The following is a 13,110-nucleotide window of genomic DNA, read 5'->3' on the forward strand; positions in this document are numbered from 1 at the left end:
TTCTTTCTCACTGAGTTAGTTAGCTCATCCCACAGTTTATGATTATTTTACAGAACATGCACATGTTGAGTGCCTAGGGGGAGGACTTCAGGCCCTTCTGAGTAGATAGTTAGATAGATAAGAGATTTTGGTGTTTGATACATTTTGAGATGTAAATAATGAAAGATAGTTGTTTTGATGTAATCATTACAATTGTGAAAAAGATCTATTGACAAATGTTGACAGTGTGATGTTTGATGCCAGTTTTATAGAAATATTTATAGTTTTTCCACTGTGATATTCTGATTTCTCCGATATATATTTGTAGCTTCCGCATTTGTTAAATAACAGAAGTGAAAGATCAACCATTATTTGACGGTGGCCCGAGAGGGCCAACACCCATATCTTTTACCTAGATTTGGGGGACGCTACATATGAATTCAGCAACTGATTAGCAAGAGATCAAGTTTAGAAAATATCAAATCCACTTTCCAGATTTGCCACATATAAAAACACAATCAACTCTCTAATCTTGCTTCTTTCTTTTCCTTCAATCTACTGCACCGTCTTAAAAAGGGAACTCCATGAACATGATTATAGTAGCAATAGTGAGTGTCTTCTTCCTTTATTCAGATTACCATTGAAGCATATGAGAAGAACTCCAAGAAGAAACACATCAGCCATAGAATTTCTTGTCTCCTTTTTCCTTGCTTGTTTCTTCAACCTATTACCGCACTATCAAATGAAGAATTCCATAAACATGAGTGAAACAGTAGCCATAAAGTATCTTCTCCTTCTTCAAAACACCATCAAGTCGCAAAGGGAAAAAACCCAGAGAGGAAAACGTAGCAGCCAAGACTTCTCTACACTTCTTTTTTCACCAACTTGCTTCTTGGAGAGCATTTCCCAAAAAATAAAATCTCATATATATTTTTGAGATTTTGCATTTTGAAATCCAAACTCCTCAAACTTGAAGAATCGTGGCAGCCATTTTGGTTCTTTTAATGTCAACACTTCTTTCATCTTGGGCCTAAGGGTGCTTACTTTGGTCGAACCTCTGAAGCTACAATTGTCAGAGTAGGAAATGGAAGAGAAGACCGGAGAAATTCTTGGTCAAATCCATCTGCTAGTGCAGCACAAGTTGCACGTAGCCACGATGGTATATCAGGACCAGGCAGGATTTCAGACATCAATGTGGACATACCATTCCGTTTTGTTTGCCATGCCTCTACTAGTGGTTTATAAAATTGGCTGTTTGTCTAGCTGTATTTCGAGGAATTATTGGTTTTGCCCATCCCCTAGCTCGGAAGGCCCTGTCAATGACATGTAAGACAGTAAGGTCATATTTCGCCCCTTGGTTTCTTATACTTTGTATCAAAACCTTGTGTATCTCATGTGTTCTATCTAAATAGAATTTCTTTTTACAAAAACAAAAAAGAGACCCCATGTAGAAAATAATATTTTATGGTGTTATTCACCGAAAAAAAAATATTCTAATGGTTCCACTCGTCTCCATGTTAAAAAAAAAAAGCCATACAATTCTTTTGTTTAAGTCCTGTACATGTACAAAGCATGCAGAAGGAAAAAATTTCAATTATGGTCTAACCTTTCCATTCTAACCTATATAGATTCTTTGACTTGGTCTTTAGTTACCTGAAAACAAATGGAACCTTAAAAAGGTCCGAGCAAGCCAAACATCATGTCTAATGAATCTGTGGATAGAAGGGCGTAAGGAAAATTCTTCTATCTAGGCTGTCCTAGACTATCCGTGTGTCCATTGCAACAAGCTAAGAAAAGTTGAAGCAACTCGGCACTCGGTAGTCGCTTTCACCCTGATTACCTGATTAATGTTCGACTTTGCAGCACAAACAGGATTCTTAAGGCCCTTTTCCAAGAGGCTTTTTCTTTCACAGCCGAGGGTTTTATGCGGATAGAGGTAAAGGGTATAGTGTAGTAATTGTGTAAACCATCAGTAGGGTTCTGCAGCCCTAAGGTGGTTTTTAAAAAACCAGATCTAAACTTACAAGGGTCCCTCCTTGAAAGACAACTTTTTGAAAGTTAATACAAGGATGATTAACAACTACTACGGCCTTAATTGAGGCTAATCTGGCATCTTTTTCTTTAATCGGGAAATAGACTGGCTTCGTGTTATCCCCTGTAAACCTAGCATTTCATACTCAACTTCCACTATTGTAGGGGAACTCATTCTGCTTGTGCCTGACCTGGCTTTCTACATTGAAATAAGTCACAAAATATTAATTTACAAAATCAGACAGATGGGATACTTAGACAACCCTCTAGCCTGTATAGATTATTTTGATGGGAAATCACTGCCGAGGAACTGGTGGAGTTGTCGGCTGAAGGTTCTGCCCATAGAATCCAGTACCTGGTGGCTGGTAATAACTTCCTGTTGCTGGCTGCTGCTGTGGCTGATTCCCTGGTCGTGCTAAACCCATTGCTATGTGTGCAGGCAAGGGAGGAGGAGGAGGAGGTAGGCTTGTAGCACCATACCCATAAGGCATCACTCCAGCCATCATACCTGTGGATTGTACATATTGGTGGGCGTGGGAGGGTGGGGGTGGTAGTGGTAAAGGTGGTGGGAATGGAGACTGTACTTGACTGGCTTGGGACATAGGCTGCATACTCATGGTTGAGGCTTGGCCAGGGGCGAGGGGAGAATTGGTTAATTGTTTCTGTTGTACATTAGCGAAGTATGTTGTACTGCCCATTTCTGAAACCAGCATTGGTTTCTCAAGCTTGGGACGTTTTTCTCTGGAGAGAGGCAAACTATTTCCAAAGACTCCAGAGTGTGAGCCACCATTCATAGAAGCTGCTTCTTCTGCAACCAGTGATGATAGCACAGAGGTGAGCATTTGTGCAGAAGACGTAGAGGCAGCAAGCTTGGCTGCAACAGCTGCTGCCGCCGCTTTCTTGGGATCTTCTTCAGCTGTAGGTTTTGAAGCTGCAAAAAAAGTGACAGGGTGGGTCAAGGGATGTTGAGGTGTGCTGCTTGTTGGTTGAACTTGGAGTGGGTTAGGTTCAACAATATTCATTGTTTCAGCTGGTAGAGTGGACATGGAGGTTGGGCTGGGACGAGAAACTGTGGCTGAAGCGAGCCTCTGTCTCATATTAGTTGCTTGGTCTATCTGAGCATGAGCAACCTGCAGCAATAGATATATCATTATAATTGGCAGAAAAGTAGAGAAACACCTCATTTGCATTATAAAATCAAACTTGACTGTATCCATTAGATGAATGAACAGAAACAGTAACAGCAGAAAGTCTTAATAGATTGTCATAAGCTTTTCAATTCAAAATCCAAAATCACCACTGGCATTTATACCTTGCAACAGATAAAGAATAATTGACTAGATATTGGATGATGACAGGTGCTATGTGTAACAGTATCAAGCAAATAACCAACAGTAGATTTGATTCAATGCCCTATCGAATAAGGAGGAAGAAGAGAAAGAATGAGAGAAAAGAAGTCACGAGAGTAGAAAAAGTGACAATGGGTTTGATTCAATGCCTTGTCGACAGCACAAGTTTTATTAAATAATAAGCTATAGAAGAGAGAAATTACATAGCTGCCCTTCACTAACAAAACATAAGAACCATAAATAATAAGAAAAGAAAGGAAGAAAGACACTACTACCCTTACACCTACGGTAGACAAACAATAAATAATAACATAACACTCCCCCTCAAGCTAGAGTATAGATATCACCCATGTCCAGCTTGGAACACCCTAACATAAAAGCAAAAGGAACATGAACTACACGAAATCTCATTGGACAGGTGCTGATGGCTGTGTTTGTCGCTGGTAGACTTGCAGTGCAGTTGGCCGGGATGAGGTCAAAATATCCGAAAGACAAACTGAAGAAGGTATTGGAGGAGACTGAAAAATGTTAGTTGCAAACTCTCGACCCTCAGCAGAAAAATATGGTCTATGTTCAAAAAATTAAACATCAGCACTTACTAACTGTTGTAGGGTAATAAGATCATAACAGCGATGATCCTCTTGAGTACAAGAATATCCAAGAAAACACATTTAATTGTTCGGGGAGAGAATTTATCAATAACTGGTCGTAAAATATGAACAAAACAAGTGCAGCCAAATACACGAGGCAGTAAGAAAATAAAGAAGAATTAGGAAAAACAATGCTCATAGGAGACTTGTAATTTGGGGTACAAGGGTACTTTTGTCTTATTTTATCCCTTGGGGGTATTCTTGTACTTGTGCCTATTCTAGAACATTCTCTAGTTTATTATAAATAAAGTGGGTTGTGGACATAATGTCACAAGCCATTATTCTCTAATTCTTCATGGTATCAGAGCGAAGATCATCATGAGGATTCGGACCCCAATGTAAAAAACCCTAGCAGTCCTCTCTCTCTCTCTCAGCGCTGCCACCTGACACGAGTACCACCGCCACCACCTTCCCTTTCCAGCACCGCCGCCTTCTCTCGGTTCCGCCTCTCTCTTTCTCCTCTCAATCTCTCTCCCTTTCTCCACCAGCTTCTGGCACCTCCTCTTCTCGGCGCTCCTTTGTCCCACCCCTCGGTGGTGATTTCTTCCTCCTAGGGTTCCTTTTTTGGTGAATTCATGAGTGTTTGAGAGATCTCCTATATTTCCCTTTTTGAGCTATATGTTTCTTTTCCCATAAACTGTTTGATTTGCCTGATTTAGCTATGCCCTTTTGAGAGGCCTTTTGTATGCAAATTTTTTGATTTTTGACTAGCAACTATGTCAGGCGTGACCACCGATGTGACTTCTCCGAACACTTCTAGTGATCGCGGCTTTCCTACATTCCCTTTTTGTTCCAGTAATTTGGATGGGAACAATTATTTGATGTGGTCCCGCTCCTGCTTCCTTTCTATAGCGTCCCATGGATTTTCTGGCTATCTTATTAGGGATGCTACGAAACCTGAAGAAGCTGGTCCTACTCAGAACAAATGGAATTCGAACAACTATCTGGTAATGTCCTATCTCATTAATTCCATGCACCCAAATATTCCAAGGAGTTATCTCTTACTAGATTCGGCGGCCAAAATTTGGAAGGCAGCTAAAGATACATACTCTCAAGTGGGTAATGATGCTCAAATCTATGAACTCCAGAAGAAGATTCATGAGACGAAACAAAAAGAGAAGACATTATCCAAGTATTTTTCTGAGTAGCGAAGTATGTGGCAAGAGTTAGACTATTATGAGGATTTCTTTGCTTCTTGCATTACTGATGCCTTGAAGTTCACCAAAAGGGAGGACAATTTGTGTGTGTGTGTGTGTTCTTGGTAGGTCTTAATATTGAGTTTGATCAGATTTGGGCACATGTCCTAAGTCGTGATCCTTTTCCCACTCTGGAGCAGGCGTATGCTATGGTTCAATATGAAGACAGCTGCTGTACTGCGATGTTACAACTTGCTGCCCTAGACTGATCTGCACTTTTTTCGGGGTCTGGAGCCTCTTCCCATGGAGGGACTCAACGTCCCAGTGATCGCCCTAATTTAGACAAGGGTCCTATTAAATGTGAGTACTGCGGACAGGAACGAGACAAAAGATTTTTGTTGGAAGCTCCAATGTAGACTTGCAAATAGAAAAGGTCATGGGCAAACCGAAACCACTAAAGCTACACCCATTGGAGCACCTCTCTCTTTGGAGGATTTAATGAATCAGCTCCATCGTCTTCTTGCACCGCCTAGCTCTTCTCCATCAGCATCTTTTGCCACTTCCATGCCAGCCTCTTCTGATGCCCACTTTGCTCATAAAGGTATTTCTGTCGGTGGTCAATGTGCCTACCTTGCATCCAATCCTTGGATTATTGACTCAGGGCCACCGACCATATGACTGGTTCATCTCATTCCTTTTTTGAGTGTTTCCCTAGTTCAAGCAAGGGAAGGGTTGTTGATGTTTCCCTCACCATTTTTGGGAAGGGTTCTGTTAAATGCTCACCTTTACTCTCTTTATCTTCCGTTTTACATGTGCCAATTTTGCTACTAATCTCCTTTCCATTAGTAGCCTTACTGGGGATTTGAATTGCAAAGAAACCTTTTTTCCATCCCATTGTGTTTTTACAGGACTTGGTGACAGAGAAAACGATTGGTAATGGTAAAGTGGTCAATGGCTTATACTTACTAGATTCTGCAAACTCCTCTTCCTTAGCGCGAATGTTGTCAAAATTGCTCTGAATGAAAATATTGTTTTATATATCAAAACAAATGAATATTTTACCGCACTTTTGGTTCTTAGCAATGTTTTACCATATTAAGATTTATAGAATTTTTAGGTTTGAGAAAAACCCCAGCATTTGAAAGTTGAAAATTTCACCTACCGCCGAAAATCTAATTTTTGGTATTGAATTGGGGGGTTGACTTTTTATCCTTTTGGAATTTTATTTTTTAACTATTTTTATTGGATTCAAATAGGGGGTATTTGTTTATTTATGAATAATATCTTAAGTAAACATTTACTTAAATGATATTTGGCATAAATAAGGGCCACTACCAATAAAACCTAGTGCAAGGCGCCCTGCAATAAGGCGATTGTCACCTAGGCCCCAACAAAACCGCCTGGACAACTATGACTATCACTAGTCGGGGCTATCACCAGCCACTCACCACATAACCCATACTCCATAAACCATTCTGCATAGCACACATCCACAATACAATGCAAACCACAACACAGGAGAAATACGTGGTTTGGCAGTGTGCCTACATCCATGGTGCAAATGAACTCACAGGCCTTGCCTCATCGACCTTTGTATAAAGCACAATACAAACAGGATTTTTATGTGGTTGGCAGTGTGCTTACATCCACTGTGCAAATGGTCTCACTGGCATTACCTCTGTATAATGCACGATACAGACTTTGACTGTGCCGACGATTAGGAGTTACAAACCCTCTTTTCAGCGCCCACTGGACACACTGAATGCAAACAATAAATGGGCTTATATGTATTGCCCCAGTTACAAGCTCATACACTTGCAAATCCCTCCCAATACAATACAAATATTGACTCGGACAATTTCCCGAACACAGCCTACAGTCAGATACAGACAAATGGGGATTTGTCAAACTGGTCACCAGTATCATTGGGTAACCTCCGGAGATGCTGCAGATCGGACGTCTCCAATTGTTGATGCACTCCTCATGAGAGGTGCACCTCACTTGATCCTTCAACACAAGCACTACACACCCTAGGTTTCTTCTCTTCTCACCACAACACTCTTCTTCACAAGGGCTTCACCTCAACACATGTAGAGTTTCATTCTGTATTCTTGAGCTTTCTTCAGAAACCCTTGAGTATCTTCTTCAGAGCACAACAATAATATCTTCAGCTCATTTGGGACTCCATCACCTTTGACATCAAAAGCAAGCTAGCCTCAATCTCTTCTTCTTGCCGGGACACCCAAAGGAACAGACATATTGTTGTATCCTGGGGTCTTTCTACCTCCTTTTTTGTTGCCCCCCTCCTCTTGAGGTTGGGGCTTTGCTTTTTTTTTTTTTTTTGTTGTATTTGTACTTTTTTCTTCTTCCCCTTTGGGCCCCCTGTTCTTTCCCTCTTTGGGAATGAATTCTTTATTCACCAAGAAAGGAAAAAAAACAGTACACAACAAAAAACAGTAATTTCCTAAAATAACCACCCAAATAACTACATATTAAGTCTCTAAACAGTTATTTTCTAAAATAACTACTCATATAACTACTACTAATAACAACACTACAACAAAATAAGATAATAGTCTTACCCCAAAGAAAAGTACAACAAATTAATAAAAGAACTACACATAATATTGGTCATCTAGCCATAATATGTGTCTCCTCTGATAAGTGATAAATCCTTGAGTGATGTCCTCATCAGTGGTTCTTTGACAAATCAATGGTTTCAGAGCCACATCCAATCAGGAGAGATTGATTGTCCTCTTGAAGAGGTCAGGTGTGCCCTGAATCCAGTATCATGTAATCTTTAACAAGACAAGTTAAGCATGCACATCAGTCAGAAGAATGATTGAAATCAAATCCTCGAATGATATTATCTCATTCATTGAAGGGATGAAAAAGATCATGATTCTTACTTGCAATTGTGTGCGAATAAGCTCTAGCTTCGTTTCCTGAAAAAATACAGCTGGTAAGAAGTCTTAAAAGGATACAAATAGCAAATGTAAAATTTCAAAATCAAGAGAAGATAATGAGAAAAGAGTTGCCTGGTCTTGAAGAGCTTCTTTCAGCTGAGCAACCAAAGCTACTCTGGTTGCTTCAACACTTTCAAGTTGATCAATGCATTGCTGCAGGAAATTTTCCCGTTCTTGTAATTCATTTGCGAATGTTGGACCCTGTTGATTTCCTGCTCAAGGCCAAATTAAATAAATAAAGTTACCATCTAGATGGTCACAAAATGTGAATGTATGCCCAAGGCTGCAAAGACAATGTCCACCAGGAAAACTATTTAGGGATGCTAAAGCCTATGTTAATATATTTGCAACCCATAAGTTATTGTCATTGTTTAGTAGAAAAACTCTAAAAGTAAACCCAGTCCTACAGTAAAGCACCGTAACCTGGTGCAAGTGCTGCTTTCACAGAGTCCTCGTAGGGGTGGACTGGAGTCTTACATCAATTAAAAATAGGCTCCTGGTTATATTCTAGCATCGACCCCCACCCTTTTTGTTTTCTTCTGATTTTATTCCCAAAGAAACCAAACTGAATCATCATTTAAAAGGAAGGACACTGATGTAAGACAGCCTAATGTTTCAAATATAGATCTGAACTACAATAGACAGGTGGTACGAAAAGGGTAGGATGGATTAGGGTTTCAATGATAGACAAGAAAGAGAGGAAGTGTGAAGGAAAGCTCCTGTTTTGACACTGAACAGTACCCATGAAAAGTAACAAGGAGTAATAACTCAGAAGAAATCAGAAAATCAGATCAATTGAAGGGAAGGAAAGAGAGATCGAGCTGCTTGGGAGGTGATGTAAACCGGCTGTCTAAAACCAGCCACAGGTGTAGGGATTCTTCCCTACACCAGCAGTAGTGTAGGTGTAGGGATTCCCCTACACCAGCACTAAATTGTAGGAAGGTAAGAGTCCAATTTTATTTTGTCTTTTGTTTTGGATTAGATAGAGTTAAGTCTATTTATGATTTCAGTTTCACAATAGGATTAGGAATTTTATTTTATAAAAGGGCATGTAACCCAACGATTGAGATTTGATGAATGAAATTTTTCATGAGTTGTTTATGGTGCTGGATTGGTAACATAGCAATGGTCGTGTGACCTCTTCCTCTATCTCTTTTCTTCTTCATTTCTGGTTTCTCCCTTGTTTCTGGTGGTAAGAGCAGGTCCTGTTTTGGGCCTTCAGTATCTCTTCTCTCCTTTATTTTCTCCGTGCTGTTAGGGTTGAAAGAGCCCTTTGAAACAGTAAAACCACCATCCCATTCGGCTTTCCTATTGTGAGTAAACCCAGAAATCAGATCTGGTCTGAAACCCTTCCGCCTGGAATTACTTACCGAGTTTGAGTTGTCTTCCTTTTTATCCGATTGGACTGTTGAAGGTTAGCATTCAGAAGGAATCATCATCACCAACATCCCCTTCAGTTTCTGGTCCATCGAAGCCTTCCTGAGAGAGCTCTCCCACCATCACTCTTCTTTCCCTTTCCACTGTTCTGTTTCCAGAGGTAGGTGATGACCTCTCCAAACCCCCTCTTCCACGATTATTTTGTGCTTTTATTAAATTTTCCCACTTTCTATAAATACCCCTTCCTTCCATTCTTATTCTGTTTGTCCCTATTTTCTTTTAGTTCCAAGTCTGCCCCTCCCCCATATTGTACTTTAGCTTTCCCATTTGTTCTTTTCTCTTATGGTTAAACTTCCACTATTTACAGAATTGCCATCCTCCTGTTGGACATTGAATTATTTACTCTTCTGCCACTAAACCTTGGATTTGAGTGTTTCCTTGCTTGTGTGGGCCCGTAAGCAATCCAATTTGGGTCTTTTGAACCCTGGATCTGCATTAGGAGGGAGAAAAGAGAGGGAAGATCAAGAGGGGAGAGAGAACTCTTGACCTACTTTTTCAATTAAAAAAAATATATCTTATTCAAAACTGAAAATTCAATGGGGGGTTACATCTCCCTCAAATACCAGAAAATAAGAATTCAACTTGAACCTCTTCTACATTAATGTCTTTCCTCACCATTTCTCCTAGGTTCATTTTAGGCCTGCCCCTAGCTCTTTTAGTACATTCAATCTGAATCAAGTCACTCCTCAGAACTATAGCATCCCAAAGCCTCTGTTGAGCATGGCCATGCCACCTCAAACAATTTTTCTCGTAGATTATCTTGAAATGGGGCAACTCCCAAATCAGCTCTAATATGATCATTCATTATCTTATCCTTCCTAGTTTTGCCACACATCCATCTCAACATCTTCAACTCCGTTACGATTAGCTTATCCATATGACGCTTCTTAACTGCACAACATTCCGCACCATACATCATAGTTTGTCGTATGACTGTCCTATAAAAATTTCCTTTAAGTTTTAAAGGAATCCGTCGATCACACAACACTCTGGATGCACCTCTCCACTTCATACATCCTACTTTAATTCTCCATGAAACATCATCTTATATATCATTTTCCTTATTTATGATTAATCTTAGATACCTAAAATGGTTACTTTGCGGGATCTCTATCTCATCAACTTTCTCCCCTTCACTATCCGTCCCGGAGTTACTAAAGTTACACACCATATACTCGGTCTTCATTCTACTTATTTTAAAACCTTTCAATTTCAAGATTGATCTCTATAACTCCAATTTGGAGTTAATTCCAGCTTTCGTCTCCCGCCAAAACAATGTCATCAGCAAAAAGCATGCACTAAGGAACCTCATCTTGGATGACCCTAGTTAACTCATCCATGATAAGTACACACAAATAAGGGTTTAAAGCTAATCCTTGATGTAACCCAATTATAGTTGGGAATTCACTACTTTGAGCCCCCACGGTTCTTACACTAGTCACCACACCATCATACATATCTTTAATTATGTTCACATATTTATTTGAAACACTACTCTTCCCTAGCACATGCCAATTAAATCTCTAGCCATTCTGTCATAAGTTTTTTCTAGGTCAATAAAGACCACATGGAGATCATTCTTGCTCTTTCTAAATCTTTCCATGAGTCTCTTAAGTAGGTGGATAGCTTCTGTTGTGGATCTTCCTAGTATAAAACCAAATTGGTTCCCCGAAATAGTGGTAACTTTTCTCGGGTGTGTTTTAATAACCCTCTCCCATAATTTCATGGTATGACTCCTTAGTTTTATGCCTTTATAGTTATTGCAACTCTGGATATCACCTTTATTTTTGTAAATTGGGACCATAATGCTTTTCTTCCATTCATCTGGCATTTTCGTAGTGCACATAATCTTATTAAATAACTTGGTTAACCAAGATAAGCCACAGATTCCTAAGATCTTCAACACTTCTATTGGGACCCCGTCTGCTCTTCGAGCCTTGGCTATTTTCATCTTTCTTAATGCGTCTTTTACTTCAGAAACCCTAATTTTAGGGTAGACACATCCAACAGCTATCTTGATGCGTAATGCCTTCATCTGGTCCACTATAACTCGGAATGGTTTCATTAAGTAGGCTTTAGAAATAACCTTTTTATCTCTCCTCGATGTCCTCATCCCTTACTAGGATTCTACCATCATCACTTTTAATACATCTAACATGGTGGTGTGGTGGTACATTAACATCCTTTTGGAAGACCTGGGTTCAGTCATGTTAACATCATGTTTTTTTTTTTTAATGAAACTACCTGTTTGACTCAGTACTTGACCCTGTGGATTCAACTCACCCAATCACCCGATTCATGTTTGACTCACTCCATTGAGTAAGCTGAGTCAGACACACAGGAGTCAACATATTGACTCGACTCCTGGTCAAGTTGACTCAGCCAAGTCACCAAGTCAACTCCCGAGTTGGCGAGCTAGGATTTGGACAAGAGGCTTCTCTTCCAGGTGAAGAGAAATATCACAACTATTCCCCTGCAGAGCAAGGGCAGGCTAACAAGCAAAAAAAAACCCTCAAATGACAAGCCCACATTATATAATTGCAATTCCATTATGAACTTAAAAGCAATACAACATTCAATGTAACATAACCTGATATACGCTAAAGAAGGCATCAGAAGTGCAACTCTACCTTGGATGCAGGCATTGTCAACATCTTTCTCCATCTTTTCCACATGACGAACAGTAGCTTTACATTTGTTTAGAGCAGTGTCTTCATTGAAATGTTCATCATGTACAGCTTGAAAGGCAGTAACTATTTTTTCAGGCATACCTCCAACAGCCAATTTCTGCATTATAACCATCCATAAAACATCTTATTTCTTCATCTGACACAAATGCTGAGCAAGATACATACCAAGAAATTTCAAGAAAGTCAATAATAAAACAGGAAAACTCTTACTAGTCTTATTGAGTGAGCATCCTTCTTTACTATCTTGATTGAATTTGAAAATTTTCCATTGTTCTCCAATAATGGTGGAGGATCTTTACCAAGCATTTCATCTTTAAGACTCCTACCACGAGATCCAAAGACTTTCCTTTCCTCCCATATGTCTACCTGAAAATTCAGATCAATAACTTAAATTAGTAATAGATATCATGTTCCATTAAGGCTGATGATGGTGTACAGGACTACAGGTTAAAAGAATCCCTAACTAAGTTATTCCAGTTCTACATACTAACATGAAAGCAGTACACACAAACAATTGCCTAAACACTTATAATTAATTATAAGGAACAATCTTGGAAAGTACATCTAGAGTGCATGCTAATAGAATTCTGAGATGCCTTCAATTGTGTAATATGAAAATCAAGTACTTAACTCTCAAGATGTCAATTGTTTTCTAACCTAATAAATTTGATTATCCAAACTTAAAATGAAAATGAATATTCGTAAGAAGTAAGATCTACACATCTTAACTAATATACATAAAAATAAACTAAAAGAACATAATTCCAGTCTAAGTAATTCCAGTTTGAGAAAGGGGTGGGGGGGAATACAACTTAACAGAAACTGGATAACTATAAGCAAAGGGCCTCTTAGTTCTCAAGTCATCCGTTGTG

At 39.4% G+C, this 13,110-nt stretch overlaps 1 protein-coding gene across 1 annotated transcript; it reads right to left on the reverse strand.

Annotated features, from left to right (window-relative positions):
• Positions 1-1,908: 1,908 nt before the first annotated feature.
• LOC122656822 (formin-like protein 7) lies at positions 1,909-12,625 on the reverse strand. Its single transcript, XM_043851482.1, has 5 exons — positions 12,449-12,625; positions 12,179-12,335; positions 8,184-8,323; positions 8,055-8,090; positions 1,909-3,140 (listed from the first exon to the last, which is right to left on the reverse strand). Exons 1-5 carry the CDS (start codon positions 12,542-12,544, stop codon positions 2,307-2,309), a joined length of 1,263 nt encoding a protein of 420 aa, XP_043707417.1. The 5' UTR covers positions 12,545-12,625; the 3' UTR covers positions 1,909-2,306.
• Positions 12,626-13,110: the final 485 nt, after the last annotated feature.

This window comes from Telopea speciosissima, chromosome 3 (assembly GCF_018873765.1).
Source record: "Telopea speciosissima isolate NSW1024214 ecotype Mountain lineage chromosome 3, Tspe_v1, whole genome shotgun sequence".
NCBI classification, from domain to species: Eukaryota; Viridiplantae; Streptophyta; class Magnoliopsida; order Proteales; family Proteaceae; genus Telopea; species Telopea speciosissima.

Coding starts and splice junctions, on each gene's coding strand:
- LOC122656822 (XM_043851482.1), bottom strand. CDS start 12,544: ATGCTTGGTAAAGATCCTCCACCATTATTGGAGAACAATGGAAAATTT. Junction 12,336..12,448: donor ATGCTCACTCAATAAGACTA/GTAAGAGTTTTC, acceptor GTTATAATGCAG/AAATTGGCTGTTGGAGGTAT. Junction 8,091..8,183: donor AAGAAGCTCTTCAAGACCAG/GCAACTCTTTTC, acceptor GTATTTTTTCAG/GAAACGAAGCTAGAGCTTAT.